Raw genomic sequence first — 25125 nt, forward strand, 5'->3', positions numbered from 1 at the left:
TGTCCCCCGTGATATTTTTTTCCTCCCCCGTATGCCTACTGTCTGCTACTTTAATATATATCCCCTCATGAGTACCCATTTATAAATACATATAGATCTTTAGAAAATCATTGGTAATTGGAGATGATATCCTTTGCTTGGGACCTGAGGGTGCTGTCACACGTCGCGTTTACTGCATGCGTTTAAAAACGCATTGCTACAGCTGAAGGGGTATTTCCCTAATTAAACAGCTGTTAACGCTTGCGTTTACAAAACGCAAGTGGTAACGCATCGTTAACGCATGCGTTAACATCGCGGTTAACGCGTGCGGTTGTTAACGCATTGTTAACGCATGCGTTAAGCGCGATGTTAACGCATGCGTTTTGTAAACGCAAGCGTTAACAGCTGTTTAATTAGGGAAATACCCCTTCACCTGTAGCAATGCGTTTTTAAACGCATGCAGTAAACACAACGTGTGACAGAGACATGTGGTGTCTAGTACTGGGATGAAAGCCAGGGAGGCAGGTCAGTTGGATGGGGAGTGGAGCAAGCCCCACGCATATCGCCACCGTGTTGGTGACTTCCTCAGGGGTAAGTGGTACTAGACACCACATGTCTCTTCTACAATTGGGTATTGTATGAGCAGGTTGAGGGTTTACCAGGTTTCACTCCACACTTTATTGTTTTGCACAGAGCACTTTACTGTATTGCCGCCATCTAGAGGTTTTTCTAGGACCGACTATGGTAATTTACCTATAAATAATTGTCTATCTGTGCGAATTACTGATTGTGGATGGGGAGTGTAAGGGACTACTACCCTTGGAAGCTTTATACACCCACTGGGTGTATGTTTTAAGTGTTTTTGTATTTGTTGTCTTGTTATTATTATTGTTTGTATCAATAAATGGATTTTTTGGTTATGTGATTCCCTGTACGCATCCAACTTTTTCCTTGTTCTGATTGTTGCATTAATAACTTAATAGGTCATGTTTTAGATTTTATACATCATTGCTGGTGCAATACCTTTTCTACCTGTAATTAGGACATTTTTGTGTACTAAATTTTGATCCTATTTCTCTGACTACATGTGCTTTGGCACTGCTGATGTCCTGCCCCGCGGTCCGTCTGATCCGTGCCCCTGTTAATTTACAGGGGCACAGAAGGCGCGCACAGGGAGCTTCCAGATGGCGAGGTGGCCGAGCACGCCCAACCGTCCCTATCTCTCAGCATTGTAAGGCGCTGGGAAATGGTGTAGGATGGGAGCTTCAAACTTAGTTCTTAAACTCGGATAACCCCTTTAAAGCCTTTAAACCTGAACACAAGGTTATAAGAGGCTAAAAGAAGAGCAGATCCTGCCAGCGGGAACACACACCAGTATGTCAGTGCTTGGTGTACAATCCTTCATCCTGGTGGTAGATTTCCTTTAAACTGGATGACCTAATGTATCACTTATAGATCGTTTCTGAGTGGCTGAAATAGAGTCTAAGAACTGCTGCAGCTCCATTCATTCTGGAAATAATTATGGGGGTCTGATCTCAGAATTACAGCGTCTGCACAACATTTGTGTCACACGCAACCGTTTTTTTGCGCGGCTGCACTAGTCTTCATGCAACATAAATTAGGGAGCGTTCCGGGGCTCAGTCGGACCTTGTGCCAGATTTAACTTGCAAAGTCTGACAGATGCCTCATGTTAAAGGTGCACCAAAAAAAAAAAATGGCAGTACAGTTTGCAATTGTCTTAGTAAATGTGCCCTCGTGTCTTTAAGGATCTATTTGAAACATTCACTGAATCACATAGTGGGAGATTTGGCAAGCTGCCCAAGAGTAAGAATGCGCTTAGTTGCCCATGGCAACCAATTACAGCTCTCCTACAGACTTGTAGGCTTGCCATGTGTAATGATTTCTAATAGCCAGCAGATGGTAGGCTATATTAAAAATCATTGTAAAATAGCTATATACTGCAATACAGCAGTATTGCAGTGTATAGTATTAGCAATCGGACCCTGCAGGGTTAAATTACCCTGGAGGATCTAAAATATTGGTAAAAAAAAAAATTAAATTAAAAAAAAAAATAAAAAATATTAAAAAAAAGTAAAAGTTTAAATCACCCCCCCCCCTTTCCCTAGAACTGATATAAATAAACAGTAAAAATCATAAACACTTTAGGTATCCTCGCGTCCCAAAATGTCCAATCTATCAAAATATATTAGCGATTTTTCCCAGCGTTTAACTCCGTAACGGAAATTGGCGCCCAAATTGGAAAATGACCCTTTTTTGCCATTTGGAAAAATATAAAAAATTCTATAAAAACTGATCAAAAGCCCATACAGTCCTGAAAAAGAAAGCATTAACCCCTTAAGGACGCAGGGTTTTTCCGCTCATTTCTCGCTCTCCAGCTTCAAAAAACTTTTTCATTTTTACGTGTACAGACCTGTGTGAGGGCTTATTTTGTGCGTAACACATTTTACTTTCCTGTCATGTTATTTATTTTAACATGCCGTGTACTGCGAAGCTGAAAAACAAAATTCCAAATGTGTAAAATTTTTTTAAAAAACGCACGTGACGTTCTTGTGGGCTCAGTTTTTTCGACTTTGATTTTGCACTCAAAATAACACCTCAGCTTTATTCTTTGGTTCGGTGCGATCGCGGTGATACCAAAGTTATATAGGTTTTATTGTGTTTTAATACATTTTTATATTTTGATAGATCTGGCATTTTGGGATGCGGGGATACCTAATATGTTTGTGATTTTTACTGTTTATTATGTTTTATATCAGTTCTAGGGAAAGGGGGGGTGATTCGAATTTTTAATATTTTATTAATTTTTTTTATTTTTTAAACTTTTTTTTTCCACTATTTCTTAGACCGTCTAGGGTACATTAACCCTAGATGGTCAGATCGCTCCTACCATATACTGCAATACTTCTGTATTGCAATATATGGCATCTTTGCAGGTCATTCATTACAATGAGCCACTGGCTCATTGTAACGAATCTCCAGAAGCCATGTAGCCTCGTGTCAAAAGAAGACCCGAGGCTACCATGGCAACCAATCGCCGCCCCCCGATGACGTTCGGGGGCGCGGCGATCGTAAAAAAGATGGCCCCCACCTTTGTATGAAGAGGACTCAGCCCGTGAGCCCTCTTCATACACTCCTTATACCTCTGCGCCGTAGAGCTACGGCGCAGAGCGTTAAGGGGTTAAAAACGTCATCAAAAGTCGCAAAAAATGACACCACCCACAGCTCCGTGCACTGAAGTATGAAAAAGTTATTAGTGCCAGAACATGGCAAAATGAAGAATTTTCTTTTTGTACAGAAGGTTTTAATTTTTTTAAATATATGAAAACATTATAAAACCTGTACAAATTTGGTATCCTCGTGATCGTACTGAACCAAAGAATAAAATAGATATGTGATTTGGGGCGCTTAGTGAAAGCTGTAAAATCCAAGCCCACAAGAATACGGCGCAAATGCCTTTTTTCATCATTTTCACTGCATTCTGAATTTTTTTGCCGCTTCCCAGTACACGGCATGGAATAATAAATACTATCACTATGAAGTGCAATTTGTTACGCAGAAAACAAGCCCAAACAGAGCTCTTTACATGGAAAAATAAATAAGTTGCAGATTTTTGAAGGAGGGGAGTGAAAAATGAAAATGCAAAAACTAAAAAGGGTTCAAATATTCATGAGCACTGGTAAAATGAAAGCTAAGCTGTAATTGGTTGCCATGGACAACTAAGCACATTCTTACTGCTTGATAAATCTCCCCCATTGAATAGTTGCACATTTTAGTGTTGTCAAAAATAAACATCTCTGAGCAGTGCTTTGGTATTGGAAGTTGATGGAAGTCAAGTTCACAACTTTTTCATAAAGTCTTAGTTTACAATTTATTCATATAGATCTCATAACAAGCCTTAAACGGTTTGTCTAGTTCCAACGTATAAATATTGTTTGCATGATGTGATTTAAATAAATTTTCTATATGCAATGTATACTGGATCTCTGTTTGCTGTTCATTGCTTACTTCCTTAGTCTGGTCAACGTGATCATAAACATATTTGTTCAAATTGGACAAACCCTTTTAGGTATGTTTAGTTGTTATTGCTTACACTAAAAGCCTCTAAACGTGTGTCTGCCCAAATATGCATAGTCTAAGGTTAAAGGCGGTTCAAGTTATTATGATGGATGGTCTGTCTGTACCGATTAGCTGTTGAGGCCTGTGTAAACAAAAGACACTGGGGGTCATTTACTAAGGGCCCGATTCGCGTCCCGACGTGTAACCCGAATATTTCCGTGACGGAAATCGGGGGGCGTGCCCGAACGATAACCCAGAGAAACCGCCGCATTTAAAAAAAGAGAGAACATACAAACTCTTTGCAGATGTTGACCTGAGTGAGATTCGAACCCAGGACCCCAGTGCAGCAAGGCAGAAGTGCTATTATACTGTGGGTAGGTCATGGAGGTTATTTCCAGGACACCTCTGTGATTGTAGTTATAACCCTGACAAACCATTCATCACTGTTTGGCTTACGTTTTTGTTGGTGCTGTGAAGATGCGTATCCCTGTGAATAGACTGAGTCTATAGTAAATGCCAACAACAGAAAGGCCCACAGGAATTTCATTTTGTTTCAGTAGGGGTCAGCGGCACTAGAAAAAGTAAAAAAAAATATATGAATAAGAAATTGCCAATACATTGTACACAATCATTTGAAACATTTATATTGTAAGAGGTTGTCCAAATTCGGAAAACTCTGGACATATGGCCTGAGGGCAGTACACCCTCTCTGGTGCTCTCGTTCAGCTGCAGCACCGCCTGTCTCTGCCACCCTAGGTCGAGGTTGATGACATGTGGACATTGCACACACCTGCTACGGCCTTCAACTGCTGCTGTAGCAGGTTTACACAATGCTGATGCTGAGTCTCCACCAGACTTTGCATACAAACAGTGGCTGGTGGTAGCGGCTTGTCTTATGGCTGAATGGGAGCACCAGAGAGACAAGGGTGTGTGCTGTACCTAGAGATCCCCCATAATAAAGAAAAGCAAAGTCTTTGTCAATAAGATTTTTTTTTTTAATTTTATTTTAACTTCTAATTTAATTCCTCAAATACTAATTTCCTACAGCAGTGGCCTGGTCCTTTTCCTGAACTGTTATGATCCTGGGAGCCCTGTTAGTAATCTGCTGCCTGTTACTTTTATTGTTTTCAGGCCCTAGATACTGCAAGATTAGTGGTGATTGGGGCCCCAAAGATTGAGGAGGAAGATATAGATGCATCCTAATTTATTCACAATATCTAAAAATAATCTGGGCATATTATTACATGAATGCATATGATGATTGGAATGACCTTGTTCCTACACATAATAGAAACTGACCTCCTTTCTACCCTGCAAAGCATGGTAGGTGGTAGGTAGCAGGGTCAGGTGAACACACACCTGTGTGACCGTACTGTGCCACAGCTCTATCTTTTGTTGTATGTGCGGGGCAGCTGTACAGCTTCCTGTGGAGAGGGGAGGTATCATACTTTAGTGTGAAAGGGGACATAATGTAATGAATATGAACTATTTTTAATGAATGTATATTACCACGGAATTAATATTCCTCTATAAATATATAATTATAAAATAATCTTTAACCTTTTCCTACTTGATATCCTGGAGTGGACATTAAAGAGAACCCGTCATGCAAAATAACCCCCCTAAACTAAATATATTTTCATAAACTGCCATTAGAGAGCATTGCCTCTATCCCTTCATTGTCCCTCTACATGCCTGTAAACCTAAGCAATGAGGTCCTAAAGCTGTATGCAAATGACCTGTGAAGTGTCCAATGAAGCATTAGCATATTCAAGCTGTCCACTCTATTCATGAGTGGGAGGCACAGCCACACCCCCAGTGCATGACTGACAGCCTGTATAATGATGTGAGGCTGTATAATGATGTGCTTCCTGGTGCTGGTGGCCACGCCCCCTGCAGCCTGTGTGTGCATGTGTCTGTATAGGAGAGATACAGCAGCTCCAGGCAGCCATGTTACAGCAGAACATGCCAGGTTGATGTGTAGCTGATGTCTGTCTATCACCTGTATATTAGGAGGATGCAGCATGTCAGCAGAAACAGTGCACACACTAGCCATGCTTTACTATACATTACACACAGACATGAGCAGGGGGAGGAGAGGGGAGGGGTAACAGGGGTGACATCACTGCCTCTGACCATGTGACCAGCCTCATTTACATGATAAAAAATAGATGATTTTACAATGATTAATGTATGAAATAACTAGATAAAGGCTGGGATGGATCCTTGTGATCTGCTCCAACAGGTAGAGGTGACAGGACTAGTGGCAGAGACCTGATGACAGGTGTCCTTTAAGTAGGGGGAGATGCCGATGACCTGCTTTTCCATAGCTTGTAGCAGAACCTGCTAAATGTCACTGAATAATTAATTGCTAGTCAGGACCTGAAACCTCTTAGCAGATCGGGAGAATCATGCACTGGGTAGGAAGGTGACTATCAAGACTGGCACATGATTTTACTATTTACCATATATACTCCAGTATAAGCCGAGACCCCTTATTTTACCACCAAAAACTGGGAAAACCTATTAACTCGACTATGAGCCGAGGGTGGGAAATGTATTAGTCACAGCCTCCCCAGTATATAGCTAGCCAGCCCCCAGTAAGCCCCCTTTAGTATATCGCCTGCCAGCCCCCTGTAGTATATAGCCAGCCATCCCTCAGTAAGCCCCCATTAGTATATAGTCTGCCAGCCCCCTGTAATAAATAGCAAGCCAGCCCCCAGCAGCATATAGCCAGCCAGCCCCCAGAAGGCCCCCATTAGTATATAGCCAAACCCCAGTAGTATACAGCTAGCCAGCCCCCAGTAGTATACAGCCAGACCCCAGTATTATACAGCCAGCCAGCCCCCAGTATTATACAGCCAGCCAGTATACAGCCAGCCAGCCCCCATGTAGTATACAGCCAGCCCCCATGTAGTATACAGCCAGCCCCCAGTAGTATACAGTCAGCCCCGAGTAGTATACAGCCATCCAGCCCCCATATAGTAAACAGCCAGCAAGTCCCCAGTAGTATACAGCCAGCAAGTCCCCAGTAGTATACAGCCAGCCCTCAGTAGTATACAGTCAGCCAGCCAGCTCTCAGTAGTATACAGTTAGCCAGCAAGCCCCCAGTATTATACAGCCAGCCAGCCCCCAGTAGTATACAGCCAGCCAGCCCCCATGTAGTAAACAGTCAGCCAGCCCCCAGTAGTATACAGCCAGCCCCCAGTAGTATACAGCCAGCCAGCCCCCAGTAGTATACAGCCAGCCCCCATGTAGTAAACAGCCAGCCAGCCCCCAGTAGTATACAGCCATCCAGCCCCCATGTAGTATACAGCCAGCCCCCATGTAGTATACAGCCAGCCCCCATGTAGTATACAGCCAGCCAGCCCCCATGTAGTAAACAGCCTGCCAGCCTCTTTGCTGTAACAGCCAGCAGAGACACGGCCACGCGAAATTTGTTTCTAGGTGTCATGGATCCAAAGATATTCAGGTTTAAAATGAGAATATCAGGTGCCATTTGTATAAATCTCCCAACAGCAGTTTAACAGTTAATATCTCCGTTTTCCTGACACTTAGAAACACAGATTTAGATTCATATAAAAGAGAACACTCTTCTTCTTTCTTTCTTGCTGCACCTCACAGATAATGGAAATATTCACTTTACAGTATATGTTACTACATTTTGAGAAGGGACATTAAAAACTAATATTCATGTGTTTAGCCCTTCTCTATGCAGAACTACTTAAGAACACAATTTCTCTCTTATTGACTTTTATTTCATGATAGTTTGTTTTTTTTTTGCAAAAATTGAATGATACGGTGAACATTCAATCCTCTTCGCCTAATGTTGCTAAATATTAACACCGTGACCCAGAACATGTCCATAAAGCTTATATGTAACAGCAAAAACACTCACATGTTCTGGAATAAAGTTTTTATTTCCCACCATCCTCCATTACTTACACCTATGTTATGACGTTCTCACTCTCATTCTTATGAAGCGCGAAGGGTTCTGTTATTGTGCGGCTAATAGAATGGCGACATCTAAACGTGACTTTTATTATCTCATTAGCTCGGTTTATGGATATATACGGATATATACGTATATACGGATATATACCGTATATACCAGTGATGGCGAACCTTTTAGAGACCGAGTGCCCAAACTACAATCAAAACCCACTTATTTACCCTGATGTGCCAATGTGCCATTTTAAACAGTAACTTATTTTATTGTATCGGCCACCAATACAATTGAATCAAGGTAAGCAAATTAAGACTCTCATTGTAGCTTCTCTCCAGGGTCTCTCTGTTTAGAAAGAATGGTGGGTCCAGCATGAGGACCTCCAAAGATAATGCACTTCTTTCAACACCTTCTCACTTCTCAAGCAGTTCCAAACAGCCAATGAAGTGTCGCTGTAAAATTGTGCTGTGAGAAGCATCTCATAAGTTGCCTAGGACTGCAGGAAGATTTAATGGATTTGTTCCTGTTTGGTGAACTCAGTCCTGGACTGATGGCCTGAGTGCCCACAGAAAGGGCTCTGAGTGCCACCTCTGGCACCAGTGCCATAGGTTCGCCATCACTGGTATATACCGTATTTTTTGGACTATAAGACGCACATTTTTTCCCTAGAAGATGGGGAAAAAACTGTGGTGCGTCTTATAGTCCAAATGTACAGAGTGCCGGCGTCTCAGCCATCCACTGCAGGAGAGAATGGAGGACAGCACATGGCAGTAAGCGCAGGGGCAGTGCTGAGCTCGGCTCCACACACAGCTGCTGCCTCTTAGTTTCTATGAGCAGCGGAGCTCATGCAGGGCACACAGACTGTGACACCACTTCCAGGTTATCTGATGAAAGGAAGCACAAGCCACGGAGCTGTCACTGTGACTGATATCGGGCAGGTCACTGTCTTCTACCAGAGTCCCAGCTGCTCCTGCTGTAGGGGCATCAAATAACACTAAAGAAAAACTCCTGTGCCTGCTGTGCTCTTCTCACAGGTGTGTGAAACTGAACAATTCCCAAACAGTGCTTGTACAAAATCACAGGAGCTTACAGTCTATGTCACCCCCTGTGTCCCCTCCTCATAGATTGTAAGCTCTTGTGTTCATTGTACAAGCATTGTCGCCTCCTGTGTCTCCTCCTCCTCATAGATTGTAAGCTCTTGTTACCATTGTACAAGCGCTGTCACCTCCTGTGTCCTCCTCCTCATAGAGTGTAAGCTCTTGGGCCATTGTACAAGCATTGTCACCGCCTGTCCTCCCCTCCTCATAGATTGTAAGCTCTTGTTACCATTGTACAAGCGCTGTCACCTCCTGTGTCCTCCTCCTCATATAGTGGAAGCTCTTGTGGCCATTGTACAAGCATTGTCACCTCCTCTGTCCCCTCCTCCTCATAGATTGTAAGCTCTTGTGACTATTGAACAAGCATTGTCACCTCCAGTGTCGTCTCCTCCTCATAGATTGTAAGCTCTTATGACCATTGTACAAGCATTGTCAACGCCAGTGCCCCTCCTCCTCATAGATTGTAAGCTTTTGTGACCATCGTCACATATACAGCCCTGGCAACTCTTGAGACCCCCTGACTACGTGTCAGCATAATTCTATCTAAAGAGCCATAATTCCCATCACTAATTCTGCCCCCAACACTGGTTGGCTGAGCTTGGTGCTAGCCCATCAGTGTTGGGTCAAAGGATCCACAACCCCCCCCCTCCCCTACCACCAAGTGTTCTGCGTAGTGCTGAATCTGACAGAACACTTGTACTGTCAGCACGGGAGTCATCCTTCAGCATCAGGTAACAGTGTCCCATAAAATGTCCCCTAATAAAGTCTCCCCATTAATTCTCCCCGAACACAGTACACTGTTAAAACTTCACCAAATGTCACACAATGGCCCCTAATAAAAGTATCCCATACACAGTCCCCTTAGTCTACATTCACATGAACGTGTGCCCGCCGTACGTAGCACGGCGGGCACACGTTGATGCCCGGGAGAGGAGGAGGAGGAGGGGGTGAGGGCTGCTCGCCCCTACCCCTTTCCAAAGAGAAACATGGCTGCACCGCCCCGTAAGGCGCTGCTACTTTACTGTTACTTTATTAAATATTTTAGCACACTATTTGGGGAAAAACACATTTTTTCTTATTTTTCCACCTCTAAAACCTAGGTGCGTCTTAAAGTCCAAAAAATACGGTAGTTCTTTATTGGGGTTACCATTGTGTAAGGGCGTGCACAATGATAGATTTGTGTGACGCTCACACAGTTTGGTGCCCCAATGGATTTAACGTTCCCTTTGCTGCATATTTTGGTGAATATACACATGTGGGGTATTTATGATCTCCTCACATCTTGCTGTTTTAGGAAAGTATATTTTCTTTATATAAGTATCTGGATTTGTACATATTTTAGAGGAAATTTTGAATCTTAATTACCAAATGCATCGCCTGGTTGTCTGCTTTCAAAATTCTATAGGTTTTATGGCGTCTTTACTTTTTATTATGTTGAACAATATTTATATAGTTGGGTCTATCAGACTATAAGACACCCAATATAATAACTTAAATTAAAGAGAAAAGACGGATGTCTAAGAAAGTTTTTTCAATGCAAATCACAATTTTATTTAATTACAGAAGACAAATGTATTTTTAAAAACATTTAAAAAGCACAATTCTGTGCTGCACATGCCCCACTATCACAAATGGTAGATAAATCTGCTAAAAATATAGTAGGTAAATGGAGATATAGGTCATTGAGGCTAAAGTTAAAATGGACATAAGTAGAAATGAAAGACCAAGGTGAGCATCAAGCATATAGTCTATAGAAAGTCACAATTTACCTCAATGTCTAGATCCTCCAGCTTGGGGATAGAAGGGGCAAGAAACAGCCCCCAACAGTTGGGACTGTTTCTTGCCAGCCTCATTTACATGATAAAAAATAGATGATTTTACAATGAATAATGTATGAAATAACTAGATAAAGGCAGGGATGGGATCATTGTGATCTGCTCCAACAGGTAGAGGTGACAGGACTAGTGACACAGACCTGATGACAGGTGTCCTTTAAATCAAATCTCAAGTAAAACGTACAACTGATGACTGGTACTATAACTTGTGTAGGGTCTGATAGGTTGGTCCACTTATAATTGTTGCTGTTTGTGTAAGGAAAAGTTGTACAATTTTTCCAGTATACTTTCTGTATCAATTCCTCGTGATTTTCTAGATCTCTGCTTGTGTTGCTTCTATGGAAGCTTCAATGTTTACTTCCTGTGGATATATTGGGGCAGATTTATCAAGTGTCTGAAAGTCAGAATATTTCTAGTTGCCCATGGCAACCAATCACAGCTCAGCTTTCATTTTACCAGTGCTCATGAATATTTTAAAGGGGAGCTGTGCTTGGTTGCCATGGGCAACTAGAAATATTCTGACTTTCAGACACTTGATAAATCTGCCCCAATCTGTCCATGGTGATGTGATGGACAGGCAGGTGCACACGTGTTATTATCACACATCTCCTATTACTCTCTATGATAATAACAGCTTGTGCACTTGCCTGTCCATCACATCACCATGAACAGATTATATCCACTGGAAGTAAATAGAGAAGCTTTCTATAGAAGAAGAGCAAGCAGAGATCTAAAAAACTGTGAGAAATTGATACAGAAAGTATATTGAAAAATTGCATAGCTTTTCATTACACAAATAATCTAAATTATTTACTGAAAGTGGACAACCCCTTAAATGACACACACTCTCTACCTTCAGACACTGGACTTGGTGTAATACAGTACAGAATGTTGAGATGCCATATGGATAAAGTGTGTACATACTGTAAGTCTCAGTTGTATGTGGACTCTCATTATAAAACCCATGTAATAGTAATATTTACATGGTTGTTCTGTAAGACAATGTCATGATTTTCTGTGGGGAGGATTTTATTGAGAGAGTGCTGAGTACTACAAGACATGCTGACCCCCTGATGACAATGAAGTGAATTATTAGTAAATGTTAGACTGGGTTCACATCTTGTTTTTTTGCTATTGGTTGGTAGGACACATCAGGTGGATTCCTAATGACATAAGGCACAGACGTATCCTGCTTATACAGTAGGATATGTCGTCCGGTGACTCTTCCTCCCCGAGGGGGGAGTAGTGTACAAAGGGAGCAGCTGGTGATTGGCTGCTGACGATGTTAGAGGTATTTCCCCAGTGATGTCACTGTCCTTATTTGGACAGTGATATCACCAGCGTCCTCCCTCGTGTTGGGCAACGTATTTGATTATGCAGACTGGAGGAGGAATAGGCATAGGCCTCTATTGCCTCACCTAGGCATACTATGTTGCACATCAGGAGGTAACAGGATGGAAAGAAATAGATTGCTATGTCTTTCTATCTTGTCTATTTGACAGGATACATTGTGTAGGAGAGGTAGTTCACAACTATGCCAGTATATGTCAATGGGTACACCCAGTGTATATGCCGGGAGCTTTCACAGTGTATACCAAAGAGCCTATGTTATATCAGTCCTGTGCTGCAAAATTAATATCTGACATACAGAAATCAAAAAGGGTCAGCTAACTCTAGAGATAAAAATAGTAGCAAATGTTAAGATGGAGGAAGTACAATTTAAAAAAAAAATTAATTAAATTACATATAATTTTCTTAAAATGCATTATATTATGGGTCACATTCATTGTAAGGTTAGTAAAAAGAACAGTTGTTCACTACCACATATGTCTGATAATAATACAGCTTTATCTATATAGCACCATCATATTCTACAGCACTGTACAGATCTGCTCATATCTGACCCCAACTGAGATTCTGGCAAAATCCTAAAAGAAGATGTGAAATCAACCTAAATGTACAAAGCAATACAAAGTAATAGCAATAATAATAATAATAAAAACCTTAAGTAAGAATAACAAATAAAGAGAGATTATATTGTAGATACATTGCAATAATAATAATTATTGGTAAGCATTCTGCCATAAATATGAAGAAGCTGAGACCAATATTTGATAAATGGTATTACCTGGATTGGTTCAATGCAGCTAATGATTTGGAGGCGCAGGGTCTCCACTTTTATACCCAACAACCGGTCTCGTTCAAGGAAGTGCCTAGAGTACATCCTTTTTTGTACGGCGCCCAAGTCACATAGCCGAAGGCAATGGTGGAAAGTTCCTTGGAGCCAGTTACTTTGTAACATTTTGCTTATATTTTCTACCTTATTGTTCCGGTTAGATTAAAAGGGGCCATGTCCAGAAAGGGGCAAATAATAAACCAATCAGTCAAAACGTAATAATTTTCTATGTAAAAATCTAAACACAGGATCTAAACACAGAGGGGGTAATTATTATCATTTTTATTTTTACTATTATGTATTTAAATGATACAAATCACTGTGTCCATATGGCCAAAGATGTCTATAAATCTACCATTGATATGAAGCAAAATAAACCAATGGCACTTACTCATAGGCACGGTGACTGTGGTAATCTTCTTATATCTGTCTATCCATGGCCTCCTTCCTTCTAATATCCAATTGTATAATCATTCTTATGGGCCTCTGGGTGTTTCCAGAGGTATATAGTGCTGTAGCTTCAAAGGACATTACAATGAGCAGAGCAGGTCTTGATCCCAATGCACTTCCTGCTGTTCTAGATTACATAGGCAGAGGGAGGAGATAGAGAGTAGGGGGTTGGGGGAGGCTTGTTGTCCCCCCAACCACCTACTGGAGCCCTTCTGGATTATTAGCCTAATTTGAACAGTTGATTTTAGAAAGATGGAGATGAAAGATGGATAACAAGTATAAGGGGATCACCACAGTCATGCTGCCTGGATCTATAAGTGTCCCTGGTTTACCATGATGGATTTTGATGGTAGATTTTCTTTAAAGAGTTAAAAGTGGTAGAGGACATAACTGATCTATGGGTTAGAAGGGTTGATCTTAATGTTTTTTTGTACATGTGTGTAAGTGCGGGGGGCAGGATATCGGGTGATTTACCGTATATATCTAATTATAGTTCTGCACCGCTTTTTTAGATGAAAAGTAATGTCCCTGGTTCTGAAATCTCTTTTACTTCTTCAGCCAGGCATTCCTGCCCATAAAATGGCCACAAAGGGAGGGTCATGTGGTCCTAAATGCCCATGAGCAATCTACCTTTCAGGTCCTTAAGTTTATATTCATGGTTACTAACATAACGTCCTGGGAGGTAGTTAGGTCATGGGATTTTAGGATCACATGACCCTCCACTTGCCCCTGAACCAGGGGCTTTACTTTACATTTCTGAAATATGATGATTAACTTTTAGTAGGTGTATATTGGTAAGTTTCCTAATATACTGCCCCCCACACTTACAGATACGTAAAGTCTTGAACCCCTTTAGGAGTTTTGCAGAGAAATATGTTATTTACAATGTACTTGCTTATAAAATGAAATTGATTTGATTAACCCCTTACCGTTTTCCATTTTTCAATCTCCACACTTAAAAAGCCAAAACATATTTTCATTCACAGAGCTGTAGGAAGCTGAGACAAATTGTACCTTCTGGTGGCTGTAAAAATATTATGCTTGCCCTTGATTCTTTACAATAATAGAGTTTTTATCATGTTTCAAACGTTTAAAAGATGTCACTACTTTGCTAAGAATGTATATGATCCATCAGTAAAATGAATGGTAGATGACCTTTAATATTCCATGCAATGCACTGGAAAGTTGGAAGCATTTTTTTTTTTGATCCAGTAGAATCTAAATACATAATTGCTCCATTTTCTTACTTTGAGGTTTAAATTACCTCTTTAAAAAAAAATCTTAATGCCATATTCTGACATCCATACATTTTTTTTAGATTTTTGTTAAAGGAGTTGAGCCGGGTGTCATTTTTTCATGACCATCTGATATTTTCACTTTGTCCATTCAAAATAAAGATGACAACTTAACACATAATGGTAGGTGTCTTTTGTATAGTACAAAAGCAGACACCCTCCATACAGACTTACCATGGCTGCACATACGCCACTAGTTGTTAAGAGGCCTTTCTATATTGAAAAGCCATATAAAACTAATAATTAATATATATTTACTCACATTCTTCCTACTCCACAGCTCTGATACAGAAATGTCAGGCAATCATTGGCCAAAACACTCAAATGCTTCGTTACTATCATCCCATTTCCATTCATGGGATCCATGATGGCAGTATGACAGCAGTGTTGGATTTTGATGGCAATAAATTAATTGGGGATTTTTTTTTACTTGTGGGTTTATTCTTTTAACTAGAACTGCATACTAACACATACTAATTGTCCTAACTTAACTAAAATGTTTATGAAATATCTATCTATATTCATATTTAATTTCCATGACTAGGTAATAGCCATCTTACCTGACTAATACACACACTGGAGAGTATTTTATAATATGTGCAGTCAGGGATGACTGAGGCGCATACAGAAGTAATATACCAAGTTATTTTTTGGCAGTGCCTCACATCCATGCTGACATCAGATGCAAAGAGACACTATTTTTAGGTATCAGGTCCTGCTTATAGGACCTCTGATGCTGCCCCATCTTGCTGCAGACTGTGCTGCCTGAGGCAAGAGGCTCAACTCTTGTCATGGATGGTGCACCCCTGTTTGCACTGATGAAGGATCTACTGAACTGCACAAATACATGAATGGGTCAAAAGAAAACAAACCTTTTTCTCAACCACAATGAAAAATCTGTATGAAAGCAATTGAAAAATAAAAAAGAATCAGCAACTTAGAAGCAAGAGTGGGGACCACTGGATGCCCAGCATACCAACATATCACATACAACTCACTGGAATGAAAAACATATGCAACATCCAAGGTGAAATGAAAAGTGAGGTAGCATTACCAGACCGGTGGTGAAGGAGAGACAGATCTCACTTTTCCTGTTGATCTTCCTTAGGGGTAAGGCTACCTTTGAAAAATACATATGTGATATACATGTGGCTCTCGCTCCCTCCCCTCCACTGGGCTGCACCTATATCTTCCCTATGTGGGTCGGTTGTGTTGAGGGATGGTGTCAAGAAATAGGTGGAGTAGATTGTTGGGAGAAGACGCAATTATGTGCAGCCTAGGGGAAGCCTGTACATAAGCAGCACTGTTTATCCATGGGTTTCCTTTGGGGTATGTGTTTTGTGTGGAGGTCGAAAGGCATGATGCAGCATGGGTAGGCAGTTCTTATATTATATATATTATATTGAGGAGACACATCAGCCTTAGGGTTGCCATCTGCAATTGTAAGACTGTACACAATATTCCCCTTCACAGTTTTATAAACTACTAAGCAGTTACATTTATACAGTATTATAAAAGTAACATTCTCTTCTGAACCCCCATCAACTCCTTCCAGAGTGGTATAATAATAATTCTATATTTATACAGCGCCTACAGATTACATCCCTGTCCCCATGGGGCTCACAATCTAATCAACCTACCAGTATGTTTTGGAGTGTGGGAAGAAACCCACACAAACACAGAGAGAACATACAAACTCTTTGCAGATGTTGACTTGGGTGGGACTCGAACCCAGGACCCCAGTGCTACAAGGCAGAAGTACTAACCACTCAGCCACCATGCTGCCCTATCATTCTCTTTCTGAAGGAAAACCCAAACTCTTGGCAGGATACCCCCAGGGGCCTTGTGTTTCACATGTGGGGGCTAGAGCAAAGCCCTTGATACACCACAATGCTCATTTGCAAAATGTGACTGTGGTAATCTTCTTATATGTGTTATTCTTGGCCTCCTTCCTTCTAAAATAAACTTTTTAAATTATGCTACTGAGTCAGGAGGGCTCTATGTTGCTCTGTTATATTATGCATGGAGCACTTTCCCCTCCCACAGTGTGAGGGAGACTGTAAGGAGTGAGGGGGAGACAGTGTAATAACCTATGCAGCATAGCACAGAAGGTCTCTGGTAACTAATACTCTAGATTTCTTATGGAAAATCTGGGTGTAAGATGAAGAGGAGGAACTGAGCTGCAGAGAAGTGACATTTGTCCCTGACTGATGATTTTTGATGAAATCTTAGGTGAGTTCTTTGATTTTCCTCCATATGTTACGGATCACACTTTGCTCCTGTAAATCTACCATCATTATCAAGCATGATAGACCAGGGATTCCTACTCATAGATGGAATATCATCATTTTAGAAGTTAATTTTAGAAGGATGGAGGCCAAGGATAACACATATAAGATTACTACAGTCACAGTGCCATAGCCTGATGGTAGATTTCTATTAAATATGTTAGTAGTTTCACAAGCTCATGTGTAGGGGTAGACCACACATAGAACACAGCAGAACACATAGAATACATGGCAGCTCTATGCATAGGGGAAGGAGAATGCAGCTGGCTCTCAACCATCCACCTCAGAGAGGACCAGAAACTACAGATACAGACTGCAGGTGGGAAATCCTTTAGAAATTGATGGTTACAAGTCACATAATGCCCAGAACTGTGATATTTCTCTGCCCACACAGTGAACTACTGATGGCTGTGAAATACGTTGAAACTTGATGTTCACTCTAAATGGGGATAAAGACACGTTGCCATTTCTGAGAAGTCGCATGACGAAACCATAACATGTGATGTTCTTTTCAGTTATTTGCTCGTGTACCCGGAATATTTATCTTAAAGAAAATAATTGCTTCAGCTCCTTCTGCAGCGTCCAATGTCTATACAGACACATTTTATTACCCTTTGAAGGAGGAACTGGTTTATTTGACTTGGATGGAATTATCTCCAGGATGTTTAATATTCACATCATCATTTTTGCAGTCTGCAACTGAATTTGTTACCTCAGTAGTTCTTGCAGAGAATAGATATATGTGATTTAGAAATATATATATAGTGGCATTGCCTTTTTGCAACTTTTTACTGTCAAAAAGTTGCACTGGACAAATAGTGCCACTTACAGATAGGAGCACTAACCTGGTGAGGCCAAATTTATAAACTGTGAGTCATTCCAGTCCCCTGGTGTATGAGTAGTATGTTAGACTATTAAACCTTTTGACACTTTTTGTTATTTTTTTTTAGTTGCAATAAGCAGAGCAGCGCAGGAGAACACTGCACGCAGATTTATTGAAGGGTCAAAGATGCTTTAGTAAATCTGACAGCTGTGCTCCAAAGATAGTTTAAGAACTGTCTCACTGAGCCTAATGTTTAATGTCCCCTATTATAGATTTGTGGAGCCTTTGGGCAGATTTTATGCATTATAGATTCCACTGCGGACCAGAAAGGTTTTATTATTTTTGCACTTCCACCAGATATGGGAGCATGACCCAGCAAGTGTCAGGGATGTCACAGTTGAACTTGTGAAGGGTGCTGGGCGTTTTGATGTGAGTTTGAAGTTTGTTTCTTGCATGGTGATGCATTTTGTTGGGCCGCAGCTGGTTTTAAAGATATGTTAAGTTCCTTTTCCCATGCTACAATGTATTAGGGGTTGGAAGTACTGGCTATGTAGTTTTTTGTAAATTGTGGATGTGAGTTTGGGGAGCGGTGAGGTCCGGGGCGGACTGGCCATAGACTGTACCGGGAGTTTTCCCAGTGGGTTGAGGCTCCTGAACAGCTTATGGGGCCGGTCCCTTCCTCCTCAGTACATGCAGGGTCGGGGCCCCTCCTTCTCTCCCTCACTACACGTGTACCGGGCTGCTGGGTACATCACTTCCTATGCACAGGCTCCTGCACTGCCCTCCCTCCCTGATGCATGCATATGATAAACTAACCTTATTATATGGATGCACAGCAGGGGGTGGCTGTGCAGGAGCATGTTCTCCCCTGCAGAAGTCAGCCGCAGCCCTGAGCTCCTCGGTCCCTGCACATTACACAGAGCTGCTCCAGCAGGCCACCACCCCAAAACACAGCTGGGGCCTGGGGGGGGGGGGGGCTGGTGGAGGGAGAGGTGAGTGCTGGAAGGTGCCTGTAGTGTATGCTGGTGCGTGTTGTGTGGGGGGGGAGGAGGGGGGGGCTGGTGCGTGTTGTATGAGCGGGTGGGGGTGCTGGAACGTGTTGTGTGAGCGAGGGGGGGCTGGTGCGTGCTGTATGAGCGTGGGGGGAAGGCTGGTGCATGTTGTGTGAGCGGCGGAGGGGGGGCTGGTGCATGTTGTGTGAGCGGCGGAGGGGGGGCTGGTGCGTGTTGTGTGAGCGGCGGAGGGGGGGCTGGTGCGTGTTGTGTGAGCGGGTGGGGGGGGCTGGAACGTGTTGTGTGAGCGAGGGGGGGGCTGGTGCGTGCTGTATGAGCGTGGGGGGAAGGCTGGTGCATGTTGTGTGAGCGGCGGAGGGGGGGCTGGTGCGTGTTGTGTGAGCGGCGTAGGGGGGGCTGGTGCGTGTTTTGTGAGCGGCGGAGGGGGGGCTGGTGCGTGTTGTGTGAGCGGCGGAGGGGGGGCTGGTGCGTGTTGTGTGAGCGGCGGAGGGGGGGCTGGTGCGTGTTGTGTGAGCGGCAGAGGGGGGGTGGTGGATGTTGTGTGAGCGGCGGAGGGGGGGCTGGTGCATGTTGGGGGAGCAGGTACTGGTGCGTGTTGTGTGAGCGGGGGGGTCTGGTGTGTGTTGTGTGAGCGGCAGAGGGGGGGTGGTGCATGTTGGGGGAGGGGGGGGCTGGTGCATGTTGTCTGTGCGGGGGGGACTGGAGCTTGTTGTGTGAGCGGGGGAGGGGGGGCTGTTGCGTGTTGTGTGAGCGGGGGAGGGGGGCTGGTGCGTGTTGCGTGAGCGGGGGGCTGTTGCGTGAGTGGGGGAGGGGGGGCTGGTGCGTGTTGTGTGAGCGGGGGAGGGGGGCTGGTGCATGTTGGGGGAGGGGGGGCTGGTGCGTGTTGGGGGAGGGGTCTGGTGCGTGTTGTGTGAGCGGGAGAGGGGGCACAGGTGCGTGTTGTGTGAGCGGCGGAGGGGGGCTGGTGCATGTTGGGGGAGGGGGGGCTGGTGCGTGTTGTGTGAGCGGGGGGGGCTATGGCGTGTTGTGTGAGCGGGGGAGCTGTTGCGTGTTGTGTGAGAGGGGGAGGGGGGCTGTTGCGTGTTGTGTAAGCGGGGGAGGGGGTCTGGTGCGTGTTGCATGAGCGGGGGGCTGTTGCGTGAGTGGGGAAGGGGGGGCTGGTGCGTGTTGTGTGAGCGGGGGAGGGGGGGCTGGTGCGTGTTGTGTGTGCAGGGGAGGGGGGGCTGGTGTGTGTTGTGTGTGCAGGGGAGGGGGGGAAGGTGCGTGTTGTGTTTGCAAGGGGAGGGGGGCTGGTGTGTGTTGTGTGTGCAGGGGAGGGGGGGCTGGTGCGTGTTGTGTGTGCAGGGGAGGGGGGGCTGGTGCGTGTTGTGTGTGCAGGGGAGGGGGGGCTGGTGCGTGTTGTGTGTGCAGGGGAGGGGGGGCTGGTGCGTGTTGTGTGAGCGGGGGAGTTGGGGCTCTTGCGTGTTGTATGTGCGGGGGAGGGGGCTGGTGCATGTTGTGAGCAGGGGATGTTATTTGTGGGGCTCGTGTCTCGGGTAGGAAGGAGTTACATTGCTATGTCTGTACATGTAGACTCCTATGCCTTGTGTTATATGTGTGGGTCCAGATGGATACAGATGTGGCTGATTTTATCTCACTGGCTGATCTCATTTTTGACCTTTTCTGTTTGATGGCTGAATTGGTCCATGCATTGTGGCTGTGGATGTGTGATAAAGCCTCTACTGTGTTTTTTTTTTCTTATTTTCAGATTTGGCAGTGTACATGGGGTGCATCCCGGCTTTCAGATGCAGTTTCCGATGTTAAAACCAGGAATGGAGTGAAAATAAGAGGAAGAGCAGCATCACTTGATGATATGTACTCACTCATTATCATCCACACTGCATCTGAAAAACTGAAAGTGTGAATGCACCCACGTGCTGTTTGTAATGTGTTTTACATATTGCCATGCCTTTAGCTTTTTGTGAGAGCATTTTTCTTCATTTCTATGAGGGTGCCTCCACACGTTGTGTTTTTCAGAAGCAGTTTTTGGAGCCAAAAGCAGCTGTGGATCACCTCCCATTTTCACTCCATTCTAGGTTTGGGCATCAAAAACTGCATCTGAAAAACGGAACATGTGAACCCACCCTCGGCGGCACACGTGGCGTTCTGAACCTGTTTTTGGGCCGTAAAAAAAAATGCATCAGTTTTTGACCGGTTTACCAATTAACTAAAACTGGTCAAAAGCTGATGCCCTTTAAAAACGCACGTGTGTCTTCACCCTAAGGCCGGTGCCACATGCACCGCTTTGCCTGCGTTTGAAAACGCAAACAAAGCTGCGCCTACAGGGGCGGGCCGCGACCCGATCGCATCGGCGTTTCTATGGAAACACCTGCGATTGGGAACAAGTCGCCTGTGTTTTGCGTTAATTTAATGCAAAACACCGGCGGCTTGTTCCCGATCGCAGGCTCCTGGTCACCTCACATACTACATACATGGCTGATATGTCATCTTATTGCCTAACATACTGCATATTACACTAATATACATGAGGGGTAGGTACCTCAGACACTGTACATATCACTGATTTATATGGGGGTGTACTTACCTCATACACTGTACATATCACTGATATATATGAGGGTGAACTTACCTCAGACACTGTACCTATCTATGATCTATATGAGGGTGAACTTCCTCACACACTGGGGGAGAGTTATCAAAAGTATCTGAGGTAAAACTGTTCCAGTTGCCCATGGAAACCAAACAGATCTCAGCTTTCACTTTATAAACTGCTGTGTGAAGTTGAAATCTGAGCCATGATTGGTTGCCATGGGAAACTAGAACAGTTCTGCTCTTAAACACTTCTAATAAATCTGCCCCACTTTACGTATCACTGATATATATGAGGGTGTAGTTACCTCACTCACTGCATATATCACTGATTTATATGAGGGTGTACTTACCTCACACACTGTACATATCACTTATATGAGGGTGTAGTTACCTCACATACTGCATATATCACTAATTTACATGAGGGTAATGACCTCTTGTATACGGTTTAATGTTACATTTGTACCTTCATGACACAGGTACACATGGCTATTTTAGTACCAATCCTCATGGCACAGATATGGCAAAGCAATCACAAGCTCCATACTGGAGCTTCTTCAGGAGTTCTGTCCTTATGGATAGAGACTGAGGGCAGATGTCCACCATTACTCTGCTTGTTATGGGGAGGTTAAATGTATTATAGGGAGAGAGGAACTGCCCGTGGAGAGTCCAGCTCTCTGTAGTCTAGGTGGCTACACCTTGCTGCTAGTTACTGACCATGATAGGTGCGGGTCCCTCAAATTCCTGGTCTATGTGGTCCAGCATTGACCTGTACAGAGTAATTGGGGGACATTTACTTACAGTGTCGGTGTCTGCATTGGCTTTGTTACCGACCTGCTCTCAGTAAGAAGACACACATTTAATATTGTGGAGCTGTGCAGAGACATTTCTGGCGCCGAGACTATTTTCTGTCCCTGGGACAAAATCTGTCCCGAGCACCAGAAATGTGTCCCTGCTAGACCAGTTTTCTTTTGGTCTACTTTCCGTCAGTTTACACCGCCCAAAAAGGGCTGCGACACATAGTAATTGTGTCTGAGTTTCCACTCCGCCAAAGCCACGCCCCTTTTCGGAGAAGAGTCGGAGCAGACGGAAAAAGGCATTTTTTCTGTCCCCGACAGCTAATAAATAGGTCGGAGAGCAGAACATGTGGTGAGAGCGCCACAAAACTGGCGGAAACGCCATAGTAAATGTCCCCCATTGTGGTTGCTAAATAAAACCTTAATGTCACAGATATACATATGGATGCTACAGTAGGGCATCCCAGGTCATTGCTATATAGTCACCACATGCTGCATTCAGATGCTTATGTGCCTGGTTCAGTGTACATGGCTTCCATGTTACTGCTTCATCTATATTATGGACTGTCCATATACACCTTATGTGCACTTATATATATACACACTCTTGAATGGTGGATGGTACAACGCTGAGGGGGGACCTGCTGCCTCAGACTATAACGGTGAAGCAGCACTGTAATATTATATTACATTTATGGCTGGAGAATTAGCCAGACACATGGTCAGTGTTACTTCTGCACCTAATTCTGTAAGATAAATGGATCCTATATATCAGTGATGGCTAACCTATGGCACTGGTGCCAGAGGTGGCACTCAAAGCCCTTTCTGTGGGCACTCAGGCCATCACCAGAGATGACTCCAGGTATCTTCCTGCAGTCCCAGACAGCCCAGGACTTGCTGTGCACAGAGCTATTTTAAAGTGACAGCTCAACCTGGGACTATTTTCTGCCTTATTGGTGTCCTCAGGGTGCTGGTATCAATGAAAACGGTGACAGAGAAGGGAGTATAAATCACAAATTAAATTTCTGTGTTGGCACTTTGCGATAAATAAGCGGGTCTTTGTTGTAGTTTGGGCACTCGGCCTCTAAAAGGTTCGCCATCACTGCTATATATCCAGGTCCTTGGTACATTTTCTATAATGTCTTATCTGGTTGATGCTATTGTCTCCAATGATTGGTCTAGGAGGTTGGCGGCTATGTGGAGCTGGGGATGTGGCTCTTGCGTTGCCGTGCGCGTAATTATGGTTCATATGAGACAAGTTTTCCACACCTGGTTACACCACTAGCTTGGAGGTTGGCGGCTAGTGGATTATATGCATGTCTCCAAGGGACGGTTGTTTGCAATTTGTTTTACATATTGCCATGCCTTTAGCTTTTTGTGAGAGCGTTTTTCTTCATTTCTATGAGGGTGCCTCCACACGTTGCGTTTTTCAGAAGCAGTTTTTGGGCGATGCCACACATGGCGTTTTGAACACGTTTTTGGGCCGTTTTTTGAAAACGCATCCGTTTTTGTCCATTTTTAATTGCGCAAATTCGGAAAACCTGACAAAAATGCATGTGTTTTCAAAAAAATTGATGCGTTTTTGAAAACGGACTGCTCAAAAACTGCCCAAAAACGTGTTCAAAACGCCATGTGTTGCATCACCCTTTGGAGCCATGTGAAAAACAGAATGGGGGACATTTACTTAAAGTGTCGGTGTCTGCATTGGCTTTGTTACCGACCTGCTCTGGGAAAGAAGATACACATTTAATATTGTAGAGCTGTGCAGAGACATTTCTGGCACTGAGACCAGTTTTTGTCCCTGGGACCAAAATCTGTCCCGAGCACCAGAAATGTGTCCAACAGTCCCTGCTAGACCAGTTTTCTTTTGGTCTACTTTCCGCCAGTTTACAGCGCCCAAAAAGGGCTGCAACACATATTAATTGTGTTTCCACTCCGCCAAAGCCACGCCCCTTTTCGATGAAGAGTCGGAGCAGACCGAAAAAGTCATTTTTTCTGGCGCCGCCAGCTAATAAATAGGTCTCAGAGCAGAACATGTGGTGAGAGCGCCACAAAACTGGCGGAAACGCCATAGTAAATGTCCCCCAATGTGTGGACCGACCTTCAGTGTAAGTAGCTTTGAAAATGTTCGCACAGCTGCTTACACTTCCAGCAATGAAGAAAGACGCTTCCCGCTTCACACATTCTTCTGGCGCTGCGTTTACACGCACAATACTAGCGCCCTGAGGCAGGCCGTGGCATAATCACATATGAGTTTCCATGGAAATACATGTGATCAATAAACAGCAACCAGTGTCTTGCATTTAAACAATACAAGACATTGGGGCAGATTTACTAACCTGGTTCATTCGCGATCCAGCGGCGGGTTCCCCGACGCTGATTCGTGTCTTCCAGCGATTCACTAAGGTAGTGCGACCGATGTCCACTAGGTATCGCTGCTGCGCTGAAGTCCGTCGGAGTTCACTGAAGTTCACCAAGCTAGGCTGGGTGCAGGTAAGTGCCTGTAATGCGACACATTTTTTTTTTTTAAATACTGCGTTTTTTCCGAATCCGTAGGGATTTCTGACGGTCACGCCCCTGATTTCCGTCGCGTGCATGCCGGCACTGATGCAACACAATCTGATCGCGTGCACCAAAAACCCGTCGGAATTCGGTGCAAATCGGTAATTTTCTGGCAACCTGAAGAAAAAACGCAATTTGGGCCGTTAGTAAATGACGCCCCATTGGGTTTTGCAATGCCAAAACTCATGTTGCTTG

General features: G+C 43.7%; 1 protein-coding gene across 2 annotated transcripts in view; it reads right to left on the reverse strand.

Annotated features, from left to right (window-relative positions):
* The window catches only part of LOC140064823 (uncharacterized), a 108350-nt gene that overhangs the window by 37713 nt on the left and 45512 nt on the right, over positions 1-25125 (reverse strand). The window contains exons 1-2 of one of the 2 annotated variants that reach the window (XM_072112070.1): positions 13063-13086; positions 4513-4628 (exon numbers count right to left, since the gene is read on the reverse strand). In XM_072112070.1, the coding sequence (XP_071968171.1) occupies positions 4513-4603 (91 nt within the window). In that variant the 5' untranslated portion in view covers positions 4604-4628; positions 13063-13086. Of the gene's footprint in view, positions 1-4512; positions 4629-13062; positions 13087-25125 lie in introns of those variants that run through there. The other variant, XM_072112071.1, reaches the window with a different exon arrangement.

This window comes from Engystomops pustulosus, chromosome 6, assembly GCF_040894005.1.
Source record: "Engystomops pustulosus chromosome 6, aEngPut4.maternal, whole genome shotgun sequence".
In the NCBI taxonomy this organism is placed as follows: Eukaryota; Metazoa; Chordata; class Amphibia; order Anura; family Leptodactylidae; genus Engystomops; species Engystomops pustulosus.